At 45.2% G+C, this 23728-nt stretch overlaps 1 protein-coding gene across 2 annotated transcripts in view; it reads left to right on the top strand.

Annotated features, from left to right (window-relative positions):
- The window catches only part of DNAJC11 (DnaJ heat shock protein family (Hsp40) member C11), a 70622-nt gene that overhangs the window by 13908 nt on the left and 32986 nt on the right, over positions 1-23728 (top strand). Inside the window, exons 2-4 of one of the 2 annotated variants that reach the window (XM_040459992.1) lie at positions 10677-10806; positions 13955-14028; positions 20632-20733. In XM_040459992.1, coding sequence (XP_040315926.1) covers positions 10677-10806; positions 13955-14028; positions 20632-20733 — 306 coding nt within the window. Of the gene's footprint in view, positions 1-10676; positions 10807-12817; positions 12931-13954; positions 14029-20631; positions 20734-23728 lie in introns of those variants that run through there. The other variant, XM_040460001.1, reaches the window with a different exon arrangement.

Here is a 23728-nt window from a genome sequence, read left to right as displayed (position 1 = left end):
ATCATGACCTGAACTGAAACCAGGAGCTGGACACTTAACTGACTGAGCCACCCAGGTGCCCCTATTTTTATTTTTATTTTTTTAGGTTGTTTTTGTTTTTTGTTTTTTTGTTTTTTTTTTTAAGTAAGCTGTATGTGGAGCTCAAACTCAGCCCCTAGATCAGGAGTCACACTTGCCACCAACTGAGCCAGCTGGGTGCTATGTACTTTTCATTTTATCCATGATGAGTATGTATACTTTTCTAATAAGAATAAAGGTTTTTTAAAGGTAATTCAACTGGGAAAAACCTAGCACTTGACTCATTTCCTTAGCCTATTTTGACCAGAAGAATTGATGGCCATTTTTATCTCTATGCTGATGACAAAGCTTTTGTTCATATTTTTGAAATTGGTGTTTATTGTGCTTCATATCCTCACCCAGACTTAATATTCTCAGTCTTTGTCATTTTAGATATTCTCACGGTTGTGTAGTGATACCTACTTTTGTTTGTAATTTGCACTTCCGTAATGACTAATAATATTGAGTGTCTTTTCATGTACTTTTTAGCCATTACTGTATCACCTTTGGTTGAAGTTTCTGTTTAAATCTTTTACTCATTATTTTATTGGGTTTTCTTCTTTAGTTGTAAGAGCTCTTTGTATTTTCTGGATACGAGTCTATTGAATACATGTTTTACAAATATTTTTCTTTTATTCTGACAGGAAATCTTTAACTCAAGGTTACAAAAATGATCTCCTATGTTTTCTTTTTAGAAGTTTTATGGTTTTAGCTTTCACATTTAGGTGTTTTTTTTTTTTTCCATTTTTGAGGGGTTTTTTTTTCAATTGTTTAAACTGTAAAATACAAATAACATAAAATTTTACCATCTTACCCGTTTTTAAGTATACAGTTCAGTGGTGATAAGTGCATACATATTATTGTGTAACCATTACCACCACCTATCTTCTAAAGTCTTTTCATCTTGCAAAACTGAAATTCTACCCATTACACAGTAACTCTCTACTCCCCCTCCCCTGCTCCCCGGCAAGTATTATTCAACTTTCCTGTGATTTTTGACTACTCTAGGTACCTCATCTAACTAGAATCACATTGTATTTATCATTTTGTGACTGGCTTATTTCACTTAGCATGATATTTTCAAGGTTCACCCCTGGTGTAGCATATGTCAACGTTCCCTGCCTTTTTAAGGCTTAGTATTCCATTGTATGTTTTTACCACATGTTGTTGCTGAGCAATCCTCTGTTGATGGACACTTGGGCCGCTTCCATATTTTAGCTATTGTGAATAATATTGCTGTGAACCGGGTTTACAAATAATCTGTTTGAGACCCTGCTTCCGGTTCTTTTGGGTATATGCCCAGAAGTGGAATTGCTGGATTATATGATAAATCTATTTTTAGTTTTTTGAGGAACTGCCATACTGTCTTCCACAAGAGCTATACCACTTTACCTTCCCACCAACAGTGTACATGGATTCCAATTTCTTCACGTCCTTGCTAACGCTTGTTATTGTCAGTTTGGTTTATAATAGCATCCTAATGGGTGTGAAGTGATAGCTAGCTCATTGTGGCCTTGATTTGCATTTCCCTAATTAGTGAGATCAAGCATCCTTTCATGTGCTTATTGGCTACTCTTGTATCTTCTTTGGGGAAATGTCTATTCAAGTCCTTTGTAAATTTTTGAATTAGGTTGGTTATTTTTGGTGAGTTTTAGGGGTTCCTCATATATTCTGGATATTAATCCTTTATTAAAGATATGATTTGCAAATATTTTCTCTCATTCTTTGGTGGTTTTTTCGTTTTCTTGATAGTATCCCTTGATTTACAAAAGTTCTTGAGTTCAGTTTGTCTATTTTTTTCCTTTATTGCCTATGCCTTTGATGTTATATCCAGGAAATCATTGCCAAGTCCACTGTAATGAAGCTTTTGCCCTATGTGTTCTTCTAAGAGTTTTACACTCATAGCTCTTATGTTTAGAGCACCCATCTATTTTTAGTGGGTAAACTAATAAATGAATCCAGCGAAGTTGCAGGATGCAAAGTCAACATACAAAATCAGTTGCATCAACTTTTATATATGGTGTGAAATAAGGGTCTTACTTCATTCTTTTACATATGAACATCCAGTTTCCCCAAGCACCATTTGTTGGAAGAACTGTCCTTTTCCTATTGAGTAGTCTTGACACCTTGTCAAAAATTATTTGACATATATGTGAATTTGTATTTCTGGGTCCTCTGTCCTATTCTGTTGGTCCGTATGCCTGTCTTTATGCTAGTGCCACACTGTTCTGATTACTGTAGCTCTGTAGTAAGCTTTGAAATAAAGAAATATGAATCCTCCAACTTTGTTCTTTTTCTGGATTGTTTTGGCTCTTTGGGAGCCTTTGAGATTCCATGTGACTTCTAGGGTGGATTTTTCTATTTCTGCAAAAACTGTCTTTGGGACTTTGATAGGGATTGCCTTGAATCTTTTAGTTGCTTTGGGTAGTATTGGCATCTTAATAATACTGAGTCTTCCAGTGCGTTGATATGGAATGTCTTTCCATTTTTTTACATCTTCTTTAATTCTCTCAGCAGTGTTTCATAGTTTTCATTATAAAAATCCTTTGCAGGGGCGCCTGGGTGGTGCAGTCGGTTAAGCGTCCGACTTCAGCCAGGTCACGATCTCGCACTCCGTGAGTTCGAGCCCCACGTCAGGCTCTGGGCTGATGGCTCGGAGCCTGGAGCCTGTTTCCGATTCTGTGTCTCCCTCTCTCTCTGCCCCTCCCCTGTTCATGCTCTGTCTCTCTCTGTCCCAAAAATAATAAATGTTAAAAAAAAAAAAATCCTTTGCCTCCTTAGTTCTGTTACTGGTTTTTTTTTATGCTATCGTAAATGGACTGTTTTTCTTCATTTCCTTTTCAGATTGCTTATTTTTAGTGTCTAGAAATGCAGCTAATTTGTGTGTTGACTTTGTATCCTCCAGCTTTATTGAATTCATTTATTAATTCCAACAGTTTTTGTGTGTGTGGAATCTTTAGTTTTCTTCATACAAGATCATACAATCTGGGAAAAGAGATTATTTTACTCCTTCTTTCCAATTTTGATACCATTTATTTCTTTTTCTTACCTAATTGCTCTAGCTTGGACTTCCAGGACTATAGAATAGAAGTGGCCAAAGCAGACATCCTTGCCTTGGTCCTGATCTTAGAGGAAGTTTGTTTCAGTCTTTCACCATTGAGTGATGTTCACTGTAGGTCTGTCTTCAGTTGTAAGAGCTCTTTATGCCTTTTATTATGCTGAGGTAGTTTCCTTCTGTTCCTAGTTTGTTGAGTGTATTTATACTCAAGGGTGTTGAATTTTGTCACATGCTCTTTCCTCATCAATTGAGATGATCGTGTGAGGTGCTTTGTTTTTCTTTAATTCTCTTAGTGTAGTATATTATTATATTGATTGATTTTTGTTGAACTATCCTTCCTTGCATTTCAGAAATAAATTATACTTGGTCATGATGTGTAATAATCCTTTTAGTATGTGAAATTTTTATTTGCTAGTGTTTTGTTTAGAATTTTTGCATTGGTATTCATAAGGTGTATTGGTCTCTAGTTTTCTCTTGGTGTCTTTGTCCAGATTTGGTATGAGTTTGGAAGTGTTCCCTCCTTGATGTTTTGGGAAAGTTGGAGAAGGATTGATATTAGTTCTTCTTTAAATTTCTGATAGAATTCACCAATGAAGCAGTTAGGTCCAGGGCTTTTTTTCCTTTGTCAAGAAGTCTTTGATTAGTAATTGAATCTCCTTACTAATTATAGGTCTATTCAGATTTTGTTTCTTCATGATTTAATCTTGGTAGGTTTTGAATTTCCAGAAGTTTGTCCATTTTATCTAGATTTTCCAGCTTGTTGGTGGACAATTAAGTGTTCATAGTGTTCCTTTATAATCCTTTTGTTTCTATAGAATCGGTCATGTTATCCCTACTTTAATTTCTGAATTTAATAATTTGAATTTTCTCTCCTTTTTTCCTTAGGCAGTCTAGCTAGAGATTTGTCAGTTTTGTTGATTTTTTGTGTGTTTTTTGTGTTGTGTGTGTGTGTGTGTGTGTGTGTGTGTGGTTTTTTTTGTTTGTTTGTTTGTTTTTGAGAACCAACTTTTGGTTTCATTCATTCTATTGCTTTTGTATTGTCTATTTTATTCATCTCTGCTCTGGTCTTTATTATTTCCTTCTGCTAGCCAGCTTTGAGTTTAGTGTGTTCTTTTTCTAGTTTCTTAGTTATATATTAGGTCATTGATTTGTGATCTTTCCTGTTTGTTTGTTTTGTTTTTTAAATGTTTCTTTATTTTTGAGAAAGAGAGTGCAAGCAGGGGAGGGGCAGAGAGATAGACAGAGAGAGAGAGAGAGAGAGAGAGAGAGAAGAGGATTGGAAGCAGGCTCCAGGCCCTGAGCTGTCAGCACAGAGCCCGATGTGGGGCTTGAACTCAGGAATTGTGAGATCATGACCTGAGCAGAAGTCAGACACTCCGCAGAGTGAGCCACTCAGGCTCCCCTTTCCTGTTTTTTAATGCAAACATTTATGGTTGTAAATTTCCCCCTCAGCACTGCTTTCACTGCATCCTAGAAGTTTCAGTATATTTTGTTTCTTTTCATTCATCTGTTTTCTAATTTCCCTTGTGGTTTCTTCTTGGTTATTTAAGAATGTGTTGTTTAATTTCCACAAATGTGTGAATTTTCCAGTTTTCTTTGCGTTACTGATTTCTAACTCCATCCCGTTGTAGTTGGAGAAGATACTTAGGTTATCTCTTTTAAAATCTATTGAGACTTCATTGGTGGCTTAATATATATCTTCTTGCTGTATTGAACCTTTTGTTGATACCCCAATCCCATCACCTTGCTAAGAGCCTTTAGTAGCTTTTATGCAGGTTCTTTATGATTTCCTACATACATGGCATCCCATCTGCACACATCCCAAAGTGTGTTCTGGTGTCATGAGTAGAATATTCTATATATGTCTGTTAGATCTACTTGGTTTACTGTGTTGTCCCGGTCCTGTTTCTTTATTTCTGCCTGGTTATTCTCTACATTATTGAAGCAAGGTAGTGCAATTTCCAACCATTATTGTAGGACTGTCTATTTCTCCTTTCAATTCTGTCAATTTTTGCTTCATATATTTTGACGGTCTGTTATTAGGTAACAAATCGTTATAATTGTTAATATGTTCTTTCTATATTGGACCTCCTATGAATATATATTGCCCTTCTTTGTTTCTTGCAACCTTTTTTGATTTAGTGTCTATTTTGTCTGATATTAGTGGAGCCACCCTACTCTCTCTGTTACTATTTGCAGGGAATGTTTTTCCATCCCTTTACTTTTCACATATTAGTGTCTTTGGTTCTAAAGCTAGTCTCCTATAGACAGCAAATAGTTGGGTCGTGGTTTGTTTGTTTTTTTAATTCATCCTGCTAATCTCTTTTGATTGGAGAATTCAACCCGTTGAGTTTAAAGTAATTATTGATAAGGCGGGCCTTATTTCTGCTGTTTTGCTATTTCCTTTCTATGCCCTGTATCTTTTTTTGTCCTTTAATTTCCAAATTAGGGTCTTTTGTGTTTAGCCATTTTTTAATAGTGAAACGTTTTAATTCCTTCCTCATTTTTCACATGTATTCTGTTTTCTTTGTGGTTTAGTGTGTTAAACTATGTTTAACTTCCTACTACTTAATTTGAATTTATACCAGCTTAACTTCTATAACATACAAAAACTCTTTCCCATGCCTTTCAGTGATCGAGGTCATAGAATTACATCTTTATCTGTTGCGTCTCCAAAAAATAACCTGATAACTGTTTTCCCTAATGCATTAGCCTCTTACATGATGTAGAAACAAAATGTGAAGTTACAAGCCAAAGTTACAAAGGACTAGCTTTTAGTCTGACAGGCTTTTTTAATGTGTTAGTCACTTAAATTATTAAGAAAACAAAATGTGGAGTTAGGATCTGTTTTTGCGGTTAACACTAGCTTTTATACTTGCACTTGTCTTTAACCTTTACTGAGACCTATATTTCCTCATATGGCTTTGAGTTGCAGTCTTTCATTTCATTCCACAGGACTCCCTGGAGCTCGCTTGCAGGGCAGGTTTAGTGGTAATGAACTCCCTTGGCTTCTGTGTATCCGTTTTTGTTTATCCGGAGGTCTTTGCGTGACCTCTTGTCTGATGCAAGATAAGGGTCCAGGTTCTCCTTTCTGTATGTGGATGTCCCCCTCTTTCAGCATCATGTATTAGAGACTATCTTTTCCCCCTTGAACCATCTTGACCTCTTTGTCAGAGATCACATGGCCATATGTATGTAGGGGTCGGTTTGTGGGCTCACTACCGTGCCGTTGACTTTTACATTGGTTCTTTCCCCTGTACCACACTGTCTCGATTCCCATAGCCTTGTACTAAATCTTAAAATCCGGCCACATAAGTCCGCCAGTTGTGTTTCAGCTATTCTGGCTGATAAAACAACTAGGAAAGTAACATACCTTTTTGTTCCATAGCCTTTGTTTTTCCACATGAATTTTAGAATTGGCTTGTCTGTTTCTACAGAAAAAGGCCTGGTGGGGTTTTGGGTTGCGTGGTATCTGTAGCATGCTTTGGGAGAATGTGGCATCTTAATAATGTTGACTCTTCCGATGCACGAAAATGGTTTGTCCCTCCATCGTTTTCACTGTCAGAGTTGTGTTGTGGCTGCCCATGGACACGTCCTGCATGCACTCGTCCCGTCCATCCCTAAGCAGTTCGTGTTTGTGATGGTACTCTAAGTGCATTGTCTTTTTAAATTTTAGTTTTTAGTAATGTAGGAAAAAATTGATATTTGCATATTGACCCCATATCCCGTGACCTCACTGATGTCACTTAGCAGCCTTTTTGTAGGTGCTTTATGATTTCCCACATAGGTGATATCTGCAAATGCAGAAAGTTTAACCTTCTCCCTTGTAATCTGTATGCCTTTTAGTTTTGTGCCTTACCGCAGGAATTTCATTTTTGTCTTGTATAGCATCAATGAATCCAACCATTTCAACAGACCACTAAACTCTACAGTCAGGTCACAAAGGACCTTTCCGCTGTGAATGTTATGATCACTAAGGCTGGATTTATAATAAATTTACTTTAATTAGAAATATAACCAGATGATTGACTTGCTGGAACTTTTCAGACTTAAGGCACAGTACATCTCCTTACTTTATATAGGATTTTAGAAACAAGTGTGCAACTGTAGGTTTCATTTTCAATGACAGCAGATTTTGAAATGATACCAGTATTTTTATGATAAAGAGTTTATCATTTGTGAAATATTGAACCAGTGACCTTAGCTATTCAGATATGATGAAAGGCCCAATCTAACCTTTTATTGAACATGATATTTATTAAAAATGAAACTCCTCGTTTCTATTACTTAATCAATAACACATTAAGCCATTTATTAATATGATTACAGAAGGTCTTGCAGATTAGATATTCTGCCCCCTTGTCATCTAGTTTAACAACCAGGAAACAGCAGTCTAAGCTAGAGTCAGCCAGATCTGTCTAATCATGCGCCTGTAACTTTTATGAGATACTGGAAAGAACACTTACAATTTGCAGAAAGAAAATAATCTGTAGTTGCTGTCCTGGGAGGAACAAGCCCCTTTTACATCATTACATAAGTAAACCTACCTGGAGAAGATCTATTTTATTTAGTTAACCATTACTTATTTGCTGAAAACAGTGAGGTTTGGTACAGGTGGCATATTGGTAAATGTGGCAAGAAATGCGTCGCATGCTTGATGTCGGCCAGGAAAGAAGCCTGTGGTAGGAGAAAGAAGAAAGAGCTGCAGAGTCGGGACTGTTGAGGCACATCTCTGCTATGGGGTCTCATGGTTCTTTTTAAAAAAATTTTTTTTTTTTTTCAACGTTTATTTATTTTTGGGACAGAGAGAGACAGAGCATGAACGGGGGAGGGGCAGAGAGAGAGGGAGACACAGAATCAGAAACAGGCTCCAGGCTCCGAGCCATCAGCCCAGAGCCCGACGCGGGGCTCGAACTCACGGACCGCGAGATCGTGACCTGGCTGAAGTCGGACGCTTAACCGACTGCGCCACCCAGGCGCCCCATTGGGGTCTCATGGTTCTTATTGAAACGGAGTGCCCATCTAGCAAAGGGCACGTGTAAGTGAATTTTCAGAAACGGACTGCTTCCTGGATGAGCATTCCTGTTACCCTGTGCCAGTACCCCGTGTCCTGTTCCGGTCTCAGTGTGCGTGATGCCACGGGAATGTCGAGCTTCACTTGCGACAGGACAGCCAAGGACCCGGACCCCTTCGGAATACACAGCATTGTAGAGTGCTCTACAGGTCCCACTTCACTTACTCCTCACGGTAACTTTGAGGAGGGAGGTCCCGCAGTCCGCGGTTTCAAGTTGAGAAAACGAGGAAAAGGTTTTACAAGAGCCGCCCTTTGTAAGCGAGCACCGTAGGGTCTGCTCTCCCCTCGTTGTCTCCCCACCCCTGAGACTTTGCAGATGAACGAGCTAAGGGTCCGAAAGCTCATTTGCCCCCAGCCCGTGTTCTTCACCACTAACCTCGGAGGCCGGTGGAGAGAAGGAAGGAAGGCAGCCGGCTGCAAGTTGTTCAACAGTGTAACGCTCAGGGGCTGCCCCAAAGGGAGGGCGGAAGACTGGTGCTGGAACAGGGCAGACATCTGCCTGGCAAGGGGCTGCTCGGTCAGCCAAGTCTTTGACCCCCTTCCAAGAAGCTGCTGATGTAAAACTGTGTGCAGATGAGCCTCTGTCCAAACAAGCAGCAACGGTCTGTGTCTGGTTTAAAGGACAGGCGGAGTGTCTCGGGTGTAGGTGTTTCTTTTCCGGATAACAGATCATGTGAAGTCAGAGCTGGTAGGGCTTGTAGAGGTCAGCCAGCCAGCCACCTCCCCGCCCAGACAAAGAAGCCGAGGGCCCGGAGGTGAAGGCATCGTCCTGATGGCACCGACGGGCACCAGGCCTCCCCACGGCCTCTCCTCTCGGGCACGTGTGACTGACATCTTACCAGTCACATGGAGTGTCTTTCTTTTGGAGTTCTTCAGAACTCCTTGTTTAAAACCTCTAGGGAACCTGCCCAACGTTGCTGGTTTTCTAACATCTGAAGAACTTAGTTTTGCATAAAGTGTTTAAATTTTGTGCCTGGAGCATCTGGGTGGCTCAGTCGGTTAAGCATCTGACTCTTGATTTCTGCTCAAGTCACGATCTCACGGTTCGTGACAGCGCAGAGCCTGCTTGGGATCCTCTCTCCCTCTCTCCCTCTCTCTCTCTTCCCCTTCCCCGCTTCACGCTCTTTCCCTAAATAAACTTAAAAAAAGAAAAATAAATTTCATGCCGAAAAGTTATTACTAAAGTACAGTAAAGTTTTTCCTTTTTTCCTTAGTGAAAAAAACTCATTAGTCCTGGAACTGGAAGGTAATGAAAAGTTGTGGAAATTATAGAAAAATGTGGTCAAACGTTTTCCCTTGTAACCTTGATCCCTTGATCAGTCCCTGTACTGGTTCTCCTTGGGGACACGTGTTCTGAGGCCTGTTCCTAGTGCACTGTCGGCCCTGGCATTCTCACCGGGGACCTGGTCCCGTTCTCTGCCCGCATGGCTGGTTTTTTGGTCCCTCTGGTGTGTCATCGGCAACCCAGAAGTGGGCTTCTATTGTCAAAATGGTGAGGGGGTTGCCTCCCAAAAACAAAATGTTCTTTACTTGACCGGTCATCTGGATAGAGCTGCCTGTTCAGCATCACCTCGAATAGACCCAAACGGTCCCGGAGGCTGATATGAAATCACACAGAATGTTTCCCCAAAATAGACCCAAGAGGCTGGCCAGGTTGGTGGCTCGGTGTTCCTAGGGCCTCTGAGGGAGTTTGTGTCTGAGGACATCTTGGTGGCTGTGCGGCAGGCAAAGCAGAGTGTGGGTTTATCCTCCCTGCCCCCCCCCCCACCTTCTGTGCGGCTAAAATACACTCAGTCCATTGTACTTACTTGGTATCATCTGTTCTTCCCATGGTGCATGTTTTCCCTCAAACTGAGGACATGTGAGGACTGGGGAGCTGAATGCTTGGGGGGAGGTCTTCTGGGTTTGTGGGGGAAGGCTTTTGTTTCTATAGGATAGCAACGCATTTTTGCCCACTTTCTGTGCTCCCTTTTAGAATCAGAGATTGAATCGGAGGCTTGTGTTGCTTTTACAATTTTATTTGTGGTTTTTATGGGTAAATCTTCATCAAGGTTCCTTTGTCAGAAAACTGGATAAATGCATGGCCTTTCTGTCTGATGGTAGATAGCTTTTTTCCTGTCTGAACCAGTTTTCTGTTGAGAGTGCCTCCGCGTGATTTATTTCAAATAACTTGGGTTAGAAAGTAAGCGGGTCTCTGTGACGTTTTTAGTTTCAGCTCAGAGCACATTGAGCCAGTATAGAGACGCATCTGATAGCAGCATTTCCCAGCAAAACACAATTGCTGTTGATGTACATAATTGATCACTTTATTAACTGTGGAAAAAAGAAGCCTTATTGAAGCCATAAAGCATAACTTCATTATGTCCAGAATGTAGAAAGCAAACACATTGGAGAGTGGCTGACAGGTTCCCGTTTCAAGGCTGATTCTGATCACGATAATATTCAAGCAGCATTGATTGTTCTCTAACTGGATTTTTCTCTCCGTAGGCCTCCTCGGAAGAGCTGAAAGCTGCCTACCGGCGGCTGTGCATGCTTTACCATCCCGACAAGCACCGGGACCCGGAGCTCAAGTCCCAGGCGGAGCGGCTGTTTAACCTTGTGCACCAGGCTTATGAAGGTCAGCGGAGGGCCAGGCCTCGTGCACATGCCCTGAAAAGCAGCTGCTCGATTTTTAAGAGGCTTGATTTGTAGAGGACAGAAAGAGAGTCCTTAGAGGTGCATGAGAGAGGAGGTTAGGTTAGTGCTTTTTTACTGACAGGTCCTTTGAAAGAGTGGTAGTTTGCCCTGGAATCAATGTGTCCGGTCAGTGGGACATGAGAGTGTGAGCAGAGCAGACGGGGGCCGGGCTGCAGGGAGCACTCAGGCTCTAAATCGCTCGCTGGCTTTCTTCTAAAGGGAGCTCTTCCAGGTAAAAGGCTGATCGCTTCAGACAGGCCCTCTTTGTTCTCTTTTTTTATGAGAACATTCACAAGAATGTTTTTTTTTACTTGAACATCATTTTATTGGCTCCGGAGCATTTGGTTAAGGAAAGGTTCTAACAAAAGGAAGAAAATGATGTTAGGAAGGCCAACAGGAAGTAGAATCAAGTAATTCAGGTTTTTATACTTACATCTTAGGTACTTCAGAAGGAAAATTTTGTGATGTAGCTGTGTATAAAATATTGAAGTCAGGGTGCCTGGGTGGTTCAGCCAGTTAAGTGTCCAACTTCATCTCAGGTTCATGAGTTCGAGCTCTGCATCGGGCTCTGTACTGACAGCTCCGAGCCTGGAGCCTGCATCCGATTCTGTGTCTCCCTCTCTCTCTCTGCCCGTCCCCTGCTTGCACTCTCTCTCTATATATAATCAAAAATAAACATTAAAAATTTTTTTCAAATGTTAAAGTAACTGATGGGTCCAGTTTCTGTTGGAGATGGTGGAAAAGCTCTAGCAACATAACAGTGATGGTTACACGACACTGAATGCACCTAATGCCCCTGAAGTATACACTTAAAAGTGGCTGAAATCAATTTTATGTTATGCATATTCTGCCACAGGTTTATAAATAAAAATTTAAAAATATTAATGCACTCTTAGAATATATGCCAAGTAAAATAAGTTATTCATTCCGGAACAGATTGGTGATTTGCTCCTTAGTTAAACAGACCAAAAACTAGATAATGTGTTTCTTTATGAAATAAAGACTTCTCGTTGGGTGCCTGGGTGGCTCAGTCGGTTAAGCATCTGTCTTAGTCTCGGGTCATGATCTCACGGTTCATAGGTTTAAGTCCCACATTGGGCTCTGTGCTAACAGCTCAGAGCCTGGAGCCTGCTTCAGATCGTGTGTCTCCCTCTCTTTCTCTGCCCCTCTGCCACTTGTGCTCTGTCTCTTTATCTCCCTCTCTCCCTCCTTCCCTCTCTCTCAAAAATAAACATTAAAAAATTTTTTAAGCAATTTTTTTAACTTTTGGGTTTTTTTAATTTATTTTTGAGAGACAGAGCGTGAGTGGGGGAGGAGCAGAGAGAGAGGGAGACACAGAACCCAAAGCAGGCTCCAGGCTCTTGAGCTGTCAGCACAGAGCTCAATTTGGGGTCGGAACCCGTGAACCATGAGATCATGACCTGAGCCGGAGTCGGACGCTTAACCGACTGAGCCACACAGGCACCCCAACATTAAAAAAAATTTTTTTTAATCTATTTTAAAGACTTTTTGTTACAGACATAAAAGCATATGCCATATTTCACTTTATGGTTTTATCAAAAAATTGGATTTTACTGATGAGGAAAACTCGGGCTGCAGTGCACGATCCACGTCTGTGGTCAGCATTGGGTCTTTAGCAGATTTAACTCCTGCTCAGAAGCCTGTTCCTTTTATCGTATCCTGTTGTCTGAATGGCTGTGTGAACTTTACCGTTGTCTAAATTACCCCCGTAGCCAGCTTGTGTTGTCCTGGAGATTCAGGGAAGAGTTAACAGAAAACCCGAACGGTTCTTGAGGAAGTGCTGTGGCAGCAGAGCCGCCCCCATGCTCAGCCTCATGGGGAGACCAAGGGAAAGCCGTGAACAGATAAGTCCCTACGAAATCCTACAGATTAGCCCAAGAAGTCTGCCTCCCACGTCTTCCAGTGGTCAGCACTTCTTTCTTCCCCGTTGGATTTGCGTATGGATACAATCATTTACATCGTTTTTTTAATTAGGCCTAAAAATACATGGGAAGTCTCAAGGGAGAGAAGTTTCGAAGGTCTTGCACAGAAACTGGCAGAGGAGGTGAGGAAGGGAGCGACCACTGGCTTTCCTGACACTTGCATTCCGTTTGGATGTCCTTCCAGTAGCTCTGTCCCTCCCTGAAAAATCTTTTTCTGATGTACTTATTTAGGTGATGTGGCAGCCACCGTGGTGACAGGTGTTTGGGTCTTAAAATGATTTACAAAAAAGCAGAAGGATATTAAATATATATATAGTAAATATATATAAAGCTTATTCAGACAGGCTCTGATTGTAGAAAAATCTGATTTTACAATCAGAGCCTGTCTGAATAAGCTTTAGAAACTGGAATTAACTCTTTCTTTCTTTTTGTTTGTTTGTTTGCTTATTGTTGTGTGTGGGTTTTTTTTTGGTTTTTTTGTTTTGTTTTGTTTTGTTTTGTTTTGTTTTTTGCTTATTTCTTTATTTAAATCCAAGTTAGTTAACATATAGTGCAGTAATGGTTTCAGGAGTAGAACCCAGTGATTCATCACTTACCTGTGACACCCAGTGTTCATCCCAACAAGTGCCCTTCTTAATGCCCGTCCCCCCACCCACCTCCCCTCCAGCAACCCTCAGTTTGTTCTCTGTCTTTGAGAGTTTCATAAGATTTGCTTCCCTCTCTGTTTTCATCTTATTTTTCCTTCCCTTCCTCTGTGTTCATCTGTTTCGTTTCTTCAACTCCTGAAATTAACTCTTTCATCCCCAGCTACTGTATAGACTGTGGCAGAAACTTAACCAAATTTGTTAAAAAAATAACTGTTCTCGAGTGGCCCAAGAGTGCAGCTTCCTACCAGGTGCACCTCACAATGAAGAATTGCTCGGACACAAAAAATCCGACATTTCTCATTTGTGTCCCACCTTTAAGCACATCCTGGACCAGATCAGATAGGCAGTTAGGGGGAAAGATGCACAGGGGTGAAGAGTGCCTCTCGGTGAGATTGTGCTTGGACAGGGAGGAAGGGGAGGAGGTGGATTTACCTGACGACGTTTCCAGCTCTGGAAGGTGAATTCCGTGCTTTGTAAACGTGTGATTTTTAATTTGCAGTGCTCAGCGACCCCCAGACCAGGGCCATCTATGACATCTATGGGAAGAGAGGCCTGGAGATGGAAGGATGGGAGGTAAGAGAACCTGTGCATCTGGCATCCCAGGAAAGTCTTTAAACATCTGCAGAGCACCAGCCCCCTGATCCCACAGCCTGGGACCACGTGCTTGAGAATACTGGAAGCCGCTAGAGTCCCTTCCTGGCTTCATATTTCGGTGTAAGAGATGACTTCTAGGCTTGGCTATGCCTCTGCGTACCTCCGTGTGCTCAAGCAGGTCAGCCATCCAGCTTGTCCTCTGTTTCCTAACCTGTCAGGTAAAAAGCCAGGGGCATAGGCTGTACCAGTATTTTCTAACCCCCGGGAGGGAACAGGCTGGTTGGGGGTCTGATGGAAGACAGTTTCCGTAGGGGTGCGGTTCTGTCTCCACACGCATTTCCTGCCACCCTCCACCGTTTTGTGCCGCTCCCTCCGCCCCAGGTTACGAGTGACTGCATTTGGGACGTGTTTGTGTTGGTAATGTGCTGTACGTGTGAGCAAATGGAAACACAGAAAAGTTGACAACTACTGGATTGAATTGCCCAGGAGGAAAAATGTTCCCCTGGCAGCCATGCTGTGTAAAAACAGTTACTCACATTCACACAGGCTTCTGTTCTCCCTTTGCTCTGTCGCTGACTAGTCACAGAGCCTCGAGCAGGTCCATGTTACGAGTGCGGGGAGGGGGAGGGGCGGCATGAGGATCAGATGGGAAGATAGGGGAAGATGAATACGAAAACCAGGGGAAAACCCTTAAGTTGCTGTAAGAACACATAGCTGTTAGTACTTGATTTCATTAAAGAAACTTGGGTTTTGATGCCCCAGATATTGTAGGAGGCTGTTAATGTTAAATTGGCCATTGTTGATTTCTTTCTCATCACTGTATAAATCACCCCTGATGTTCTTTTGGTATTGAATCTCAAGCCTGTAAGCCCGTCTCCTCTAACTAGCATTAAAACCTTCTACAGACCGTGGGATAAAGAGTACAAGAGAAGTGAGACAGCTTCTGGTTCCCTTTCCACTGCTGCTTAATATTGGTGGCTTGTGGGCCATGTTCCACCCGTGGCCATGTTTTGGTTGCCCACACAACAAATTGTAGTCGCTGTCATTTAAAACTCGGGACATTTTGCATAAAAGTCCGGTTGTCTGTCTTCTCTTGGAAAAATCAGAAAATCTGGTAGCAGCGTATCTGACTTCCCCTGCGAGGAACAGCAGTCCACCAGATCTCCTGAGCCTCTGCCCTGTGGGCAAGGCTGTGCCGTCGGCCCTCCCGACACTTAGCGCCTCCCGTGGTCTTACATCGGGCCTGCCCTTCATCCGCGTGTCCTGCCTGGCTCCAGCAGGTGGTCGATTTCTGGCCTTTGGTTTGATGGAAATAGCAGTGCTTCAGGTCACCTTAGCTCATCGTAGCAAAGCATTAGGTCTGATAGCTAAGCATTTTTTCCTCCTAAAAGGAAAATAGAATCTTGTTGTATTTACTTTCTCCTCACCTTGTGTCCACCATGTTGAAGCTCCCTTGTTTTTTGAAGACATGGGTCGGTTAGAGTGTTTCGTGGTAGCAGTCAGCGCCGCAGAAAGGCTGCAGACTTCTCTTACATGCCCCTCCCTTCAGAGTCAGGGTTGTTCATTCCCAGCAGCAGCATCCCAACTAATGGAGCGGTGGGGTAACATCTTCCTGGCAAAATATTGTGTGGTTTCCTATCACCAAACCAAATTATCTCCCTATTAGCAACAAAGCAAAACCGCATGCACAGTAGTGATTATACAAGTATGTAGGCAGTCATGGATGGTGAATGGGTAAGTTTTTATATGCATATATTTTAGTAAGCTACTTTAAGAAAATCAAGTTCTCATCGATCAGAATTGGCTTTTTTTGCATTGATTCTAAGCCTTCACTGAATATAAAAATGACTTCAAGGAAGAACACCTGAAGATCCCCTCCCAGATGTGCACTAAGAGATGTATCCGTGTCTAACACATGAGGGGAAAATTGAGCCCCTCATTCAGGCTGTGAATGAAGAGTCTCAGTGAACTCTGGAGCGCTCTGTGGGGCTGGCATGGCCACTCCTAAGAGGAGACCCCTCCCGCTGCTGGCTGGTTCACACGAGGACTCTCCTGCATCAGTCAGAGCTGCTTCCCCAGGGAGGAAGCTGAGTTCCCTTCATGCTGTTGCTGGTGTTATTTTCTAATTGCTGATGGTATCCATTTGCCCCACATCTGTTAGTCTGAACAGATGGGGTAGTCGCCAAAGGGTGCTGTCAGAATCCTAGCGCCTTCAGTCCAGAGATGTAAGAGCCCACCCCAGGCGTAGTGGCCACTCCCTGTCCAGCAGAGGGGTCACCCCCTTCTTTTGGTGGCCGCTGGGGAGCAAATGGGAGCTTGTTCGGGCTGCACTAAGTACCCTGCATTCAGTCATTAGGTAAGTTTTCATTCCTTGTTTTTGTCTTTTTCTTAATGTTTATTTACTATTGAGAGACAGAGACAGAGCATGAGCATGGGAGGGGCAGAGAGAGGAGGAGACAATCCGAAGCAGCCCGAGGCGGGGCTTGAACTCACAAACCACGGATCATGACCTGAGCCGAAGTCGGACACTCAACTGACTGAGTCACCCAGGCGCCCCCCCTTGTTTTTGTCTTTCAACCTTCAAGAGGCTTTGTCATTCTCCGGCAGGATTCCACGGGAACGAGATGCAGAGGTTCAGGCACACCCACGTGCAAAGCCAGCCCTTCCAGTTTTCCAAGTTGGTTAGCAGGTTTGTGTGGACACCCACGTTGGAAATGAGATTGGCTTCAGAGTGGCAAGGCTCACCCTGAGCTGGGAACGCTTGGTGGTGCTCAGTCTGCTAACAGCTCGCCAGCGGAACGGAGAGCACATGCCTCAGTAGCCCTGGCAAGACAGTCCATCGTGTCCTTTGGCCCAGACCGTTCGTTCACTGTCTACTTTTGTCTGCAGCCCCTTACTTTGTCCTTATTTCACTGCTTCCGCTCTCTTAGACGTCAGTCTTACCGTGTCTAAGAAGGTAACCTGCATTACCAAGAGCTACAGTGTGGCCAAGATCATGAAAACAAAGGCTTGAAAGCTCTCACAGACTAAGGAGACAGGATGACTGAATGCAGTCCCAGAGCCTAGACCGGATCCCCGAACAGACAAGGGATGCGAGTGGAAAAACTGGTAAAATCCAGAAAGTCTGAGTTCAGTTCATGGTAGCGCACCAAGGTTGGTTTTGAGATTTGGCAGCCGTCCCATGGTTACGTAAGGTGTGAACATCGGGAGAAGCTGGGTGAAGGGTGTACAGGAGCTTTCTGTACTATCTTTGTCGTTTTTGTAAAGTTCTAAGTAATCTTCTAGAATTATTCCAAAACAAAAGTCAGGTAGCTAGAATCAGAATTTTCAGACCAGACGGTACCTCGGGAATCCTGTAGTTTATAGCAGGGATCTGAAGTGAGAGATCAGGGGACCCCCACTGAGGCCACCAGGAGGTTAGAGGCAGTGTGGGACAGCCCGCTTTTCGCCAGGCTGCCTTGCTTTTCAGGGTTCCTGTCCCCTCTCCCACAAGGGAAGTCAGTCTTCCTGGCTAACGCAGGGACAGAACTAGTTGGTGAATGGATGGTTAAGGCGAACAGCCCAGGTGTGTGGATTCACGGGCTGCACGTGATACGCTCTGTCATCAAGAACGTCTGGTATTGACCAGCTGTAGTGCCATTCAGGAAGGTGTGCTCCTGGGTGCACAGGAGGGCACATGTCTGAGGGTGACCAAGATGGAAGACGGCGACCTGCCCCTAGCCTGGTCTTCCTCCGTCCCCACCAGAGTGCTCGCCGTGTGAAGGAGAGCATAAAGGCCGGGGGCCTTGGAAGCTGGAGCGAGACGCCCTGCCCGGCCCCTCACTGTTCGGGAGGTGCCAGCCGTCCTGACTTTGCAGTTAGCTCTGATTATGCGCCAGCTCTTTGCCAAAACTCCTGTAAAATTGACTAGAAATGGGATGACTTAACCCCTGTGGAGCATCTGCCTCTTCAGTTCACCAGGGAGTGTGGGAGAGGGAAAGGGATTTGTACCTATTGATCCAGCCGGCAGAGGTGAGGCAGCTATAGAGTTTTTGAAAACAAATCTTGCTCTGCTCTGGTCTCTGTGGAGCCTGACACTTTCTGGTCTTAATTCCTGGAATCTTACGAATCTATTTTAAAAATACCAATATAGGGGCGCCTGGGTGGTGCAGTCGGTTAAGCATCCAACTCTCGGTTTCGGCTCAGGTCACGATCTCTCCACCGGTTTCGTGAGTTGAAGCCCTGCATTGGGCTCCGTGCTGACAGCGCAGAACCTGCTTGGGATTCTTTCTCCCTCGCTCTCTGCCCCTCCCCCACTCTCACTCTCTCTAAATAAATAGATAAACTTAAAAAAAAAAACAGTATAGAGGCACATACACCACATACATGGAGTCAGTGTCGCTGGGTAAGTCTGGCTGGTCAGACTCGTGCTCAGTCTGCACTCTCAACACCAGCGTCCCGTTGGGCAGACTACTCGGTGTGAAGCCTTTTTGTCCAGGTAGAACAGCCCGGTTGCTCCGGGACCCGTGGAGGGGGCTCTTCCGCTTCCCATCCAGACCCCCTTGGCCGTGGTAATGTGTCACGTAGGTCGCCACTGGTAGGTTCCATAGTCACAGGCCCACCGAATCTGGGTCCCAAGGTCACAAAGAATTCCTAAAATATTTTAAATCCTTTTTTCCTGATCCGTCTTGACCTTCACGGTTAAATGGAATAGTTGATTACTTATATTTCCCTGAAGCTCTCTTGTCTTTATTTTCTGTGATGAAGGGAGAGGCTGACAGGACGCGGGGGCCGGGGGGGGGGGGTGATGGAAACTGAAGCACTGAGCCTCACTTCCGCTCTGTCCAGGGCAGGGACTTCGGGTGGGTGGGTGCCTCACGCCCTCAGCTTTGGAGAGAAGTAGGTGAGTCAGTTAAATACAACCGAGGGTGTTGTTGTGAGGTAACGAAGCAGTCACTGGCGTGCCATTTAGGACTTTCATTTGTTCTTGGATGGTTTTTAAGTGTTCTATTTTATTTTTGAAGTTTATTCATTTGAGAGAGAGCGAGTGCACACATGACTGGGGCGGGGGCAGAGAGAGAGAGAGAATCCCAAGCAGGCTCCGCACTGTCAGCACAGAGCCCGACTCGGGGCTTGATCTCATGAACTGTGAGATCATGACCTGAGCCGAAATCGAGAGTCAGACGCTTAACCAGCTGAGCCACTCGGGCGCCCCGTGTTTTTATTTTAGGAATTATTGATCACATCTGGTTATTAGAGGCAGAAATGCTGTTTTCCTTATTTGTTCCTCTTTACTTCCTGAAAGCATAGTAAACACGTTTCTCAGTATGCTTTTGGCTAAGCCAGTTTTTGTATTTATTTTTCTATATTGCTGAATGATAAAATAAAGGGACACAGAACCTAGAACGTGACCCGGTTTATGTGAGAATGCACACACACATACATGTATGCACAGAGGGTGTCCAGGAAGATGCATTAAAAACTAGATGTCAGCCTGGGAGAAGGAGGATGGCGGAGAAGAGGGAGCGAGCTATAGGCCAATTGTACTTTTTTCCTTTATATCCTTCTGTACTATTTTGATTTTTTGCTGTAAGCATGTATTTTTTTAAACAATTTTTTAAACTTGTGATTTCCAGGATTGCTTCTTCTCACATCACCTCCCTTTTTAGCTGTTCTGTGAGCAGCCTCTCGAGGCGCCTCTGTGTTTCTCCCACTGATACAAGGAATGTGCTCTCTGGGTTTGTCCCCCACCCATCTCATGACTTTGTCGGCCTGCCCCCACTCTCGGTGTTTCTCCCAGGCCATGGCATCCTGGACCCCTAGAAATCATGTGGTGCAGTTCCCTCTTTCAGAGATGTGGGGCCTGAGGCCCACGGTGGCCTTTTCCTGCCTCTTTGAAATCTCCATTTTGTGATGAGCTAAGAAAAGCCAAAACGGAATGCCTTATCTTCTCATAGACTTGTCATTGTGCATCCCTGAGTAGTATTGTGGCCTGCCTTTTGGTACCCGAGTACTGTTTTATGCTAAGGCCCATCTGGCATCATACATTCTCAGGGTCATATCATATTGAAGGGGGAAGAGTCCCACGGTGTAAAAACGCCCAGGCCTGATGGCTGAAGCTCAGAAGACATCTCCAGAGATGGCTCCAGCACACTGGGGAGAGATGACAGGGCAGTTGTGAGCACCTTCGTCCTCTGCTTTCATCTTCAACGTTTATTACTGGGCTGGGACTCATTAGGAAATTTAGACCACGAGACTTAAGGCGACGTATTCTCTGTAAGATTCCTGCAGCGTCAGAGAGAAGTTTACCGAAACGAAGGAAACCACGCTTACGTCTCTCTGGAGAGCTGAGGGGAAGCATCGCCTTGGGGATGATCGGAGGGCAGAGCTGAGCGAATACGACCGTGAGCCTGAGCTCACCAGGGCCTGGGTCCGTGGGAGAAAGGCTTGTCGGGGTGTCATTGCTGCTCTCGGAATCCCAGGGCGAGGAACAGCCGGACCTGGGCCACGCGAATGCGCCGCGTTAGCGATGTCCACTCTTGGTGTATGTTTTCCTCGCTTTCTGGGTCCTTAACTGCCTCTTCCTCCTGACTGTGCCTGCAGGTTGTGGAGAGGAGGAGAACGCCAGCTGAAATCAGGGAAGAGTTTGAGCGACTGCAGAGAGAGAGGGAGGACAGGAGGCTGCAGCAGCGCACCAACCCCAAGGTGAGCCGGGCCCGCGGCGGTGAGGATGGCGTAGGCCTTACTGCCAGGCGGCAGGCCTGAGGTCAGTGGTGAGAGCGGACCGAATTGGTGGAACAAAATTGTGCGTATTTTATCTCAGAGCAGCCTCTTTCGGGAGAGCAGCTCCTGGTGGCTTTCGGCTCAAGACCTGGAGAAAAGTGTCTTGAACCCTTGAACCATGTGCAGGGAAGACCAAACCCATCCCGAGCCGAGGAGACTTCCCAGGCGGCAGCACAGGCAAGGTCCCTGAGGCCCTTTCCTGCAGTCGTGCCGCCCAAGCCCTTGGCGGGTGACAGTCAAGGGACACTGTCAGCAGCCACCTGACCCTGCTCCAAAGCAGCAGGACTCCCTGCAGCACTGGGGGTGTGGGACGTTTCCAAACTGCCTTACGCGGGGCCCCGGCTCTGATCTGCCTGGACACCGGTGCCGTGAACACCGGTCACCAGGCTGTTCTGGCAACGAGGTGACCCCCCTTTTAACAACATCACGTCCCCAAGGGAGTTTGAGTCCCGTGACCTAGTGATGGGCCCGAGTCTGAGAGCTACTTTTCGGTCCTGTGGATGATACCTTTTCCTCTGATCTGTTAGAGAAGCAGATTGTCCAGAGTGCACGCGCCAGCCCCGTGGCAAATGGGGTGTCTCCGTCAACTTGAGGTGCCGGTTGTGTGAATGTCTAGTCGAATGTGGCCCCGGTGTCCTGTTCGGCTGCACTTGACAAGGGCCCTCAGCAGCCGGACTCCCTCAGTGTGGCCCGATGGCCTGGCAGGCAGCCTGAGATCTCCTAAAGAGAAAGAACAGAGGCTGGCTTACAGCCCGGGCATTGTGATAATATGAACTTCTGATCAAGTACATTCTAGAAAGGGGAATTTTTTTTCAAGACTCCTACAGCGTTTAGAGGACCGTATCTTCAGAACACTCCCATCTATTTGAAGCCTGCATTTCAAAGTATATTTATAAATGCCGACACCTCTCCTTCCTGCCCCGCCTCCCTGCAGCAGATGATGGCGTCAGTGGTGCGGGGCCGTCTTACGGTCGTAGGAGAGCGGAGAATCGAAACGCTGGCTGAACCGACTCGGGGCGGGTGACACGGTGGGGAGCACCAAAGGTCTCTGCGGCGCCCTGAGCCGTGCTCGGGGGTTCCCTCCGCGGAGCCAGTGCTCAGGGCCACGCGCCGCGGGAGGTCTGGTTTGAAAGTCGGTGTCGGCAGATGGAGTGAGGGTTGAGGAGACGGGGTGGGGCCTGGCGGGAGCAAAAGCTGTTGCTGTGGAATCTTTGCCATTCTGGCTGGAGTTATGCTGCATTCCGAGCAATGAAGGGGAAAGAGAACGTCACAGTAGCCTGAGCCTCCGTGTCCTGCGATAAAATTGGCCATCTGGGTGCGCGCAGTGATTGCTTATTGGGATTCTGTGGAAACGTGTCTCCAGGCCATGTTTCCGTGGAATGAGAGAGCACAGCTGTGACCATTTCACACAAGCGTGCGAGTTATTGTAAAATTCCTAATACTTTGCTACTTCCATAAACTGCTTCCAAATAAATAAGACATTTTCTAAGCAGAAATAGTGAGTGATAACCAGATGTTTGGCCATGCAGCATTTTGAGGAGAGCTTTTATTCCATCTCTGAGGGTTTTGCTTTTCATGATGAGTGGAAAGGTTTGGGATGTTCTCATCCTAAGAAAGGGGAGATCTCCTCTCTTAAGGCCACAGGGGAAGGACACTGCCGATGACCATCGGGCTCAGCACCGACCTGTTGTCACAGGGGACTGGCAGGCGAGCACATTTGTGGCACTGCTGTCTGAGACTTGGATGGGCATTTCTCTCCGTTGTTACCAGTAAGAGTTTGTTGGGCGGGGATATGCCGGTGGGATGTATGTATGAGAACGGGCAAAGAGGTCTGGTGGGAAAAAATGGTAGATGGGAAATATTCCGACACGGTGATGTGGGGACCCGAAGCAAAGCGCGTGACCTGTGTTTAGTTTTCTCATCTGTAAAACGAAGCCGCCTGACCTTGCTGACTACCACGCCAAGTTGGGAAATGATTGAAACAATAGGAAATAGGTGTTAATTTATTGGAAACAGACAAACGTGCTGGGTCGATGCAAAGTGGTACTCATTGGGTACCCTCGAGGTTAAGAATTTTTGTTTTTGTGTCTCCTCCAGCACTGCGTGGGAAATACTTGGTTTGGTCAGGTAGTTCTGGGCCCATTTGGGTTTGGATGGGGTCTGGCAGTTGGGATTTCAAGGTGGCCCTCTGACAACACCGTCAGCCTTCTCCCATGGCCTTGGCCTTGTGGTGTCTCGGTGTGGCCAGCTACCTGTGAGTCTTGGTTTGTGTGAAATGAGCTTTGGAAAGCACAGTGGTGCTTAGAAACGATGAGCGGAATCCCCAGTTCCCACGTGGGAGCCACCGATGGCACGCGTGCACACGCACACTCACACACACACAGACGCCCAGACGCCAGAGGCAGCGCGATAGCGCTTTCCACCTGGAGTCCGGAGCCCTGCACTGGGATTCTGATTCCACCCTCTTGTTCTGGGCCCGGGGCCAGGTCACTTCTCCAGTCTTCGCTCTGTTTCCTCTTGGGTGAAATGAAAGGTTTGCCACAAAGCCCACTGCTTGGGGTCAAGAGACTCCAAAGTCCTTAGTTTAATTGCCCCTGTTTTCTGTCTTTGCTGCATGAGAGTAGAGTCGTGTTCCCTGCTGGAAAACGCGAGGCTTGGGTTGCTGGTGTCCTGGGATCTCCCAGGCCCTCACACTGAGCAGGCGTAGGGGGTAGTTTGCAGCCGGACAGACGATGAGGCTCCTCCACACCGAGTGCGCCGTGCGTGACTGGACTCTGACTGGACCGCCATGGCCACCCTCCCTCCCTCTTCAAGATCTTGGTTTTATTTGCTTAATCCATCGACGCGTCTTGACTTTCAGAGACTTAAGATGATGCAGTAGGGTTGTTCTGTGCCATGTTCACTTCATACTGATTAT

This window comes from Herpailurus yagouaroundi, unplaced genomic scaffold (genome assembly GCF_014898765.1).
Source record: "Herpailurus yagouaroundi ecotype Mexico unplaced genomic scaffold, PumYag 77, whole genome shotgun sequence".
Classification (NCBI taxonomy): Eukaryota; Metazoa; Chordata; class Mammalia; order Carnivora; family Felidae; genus Herpailurus; species Herpailurus yagouaroundi.
Note: the sequence above shows the minus strand (reverse complement) of the source record. Positions and strands in the feature narration are given on the sequence as shown.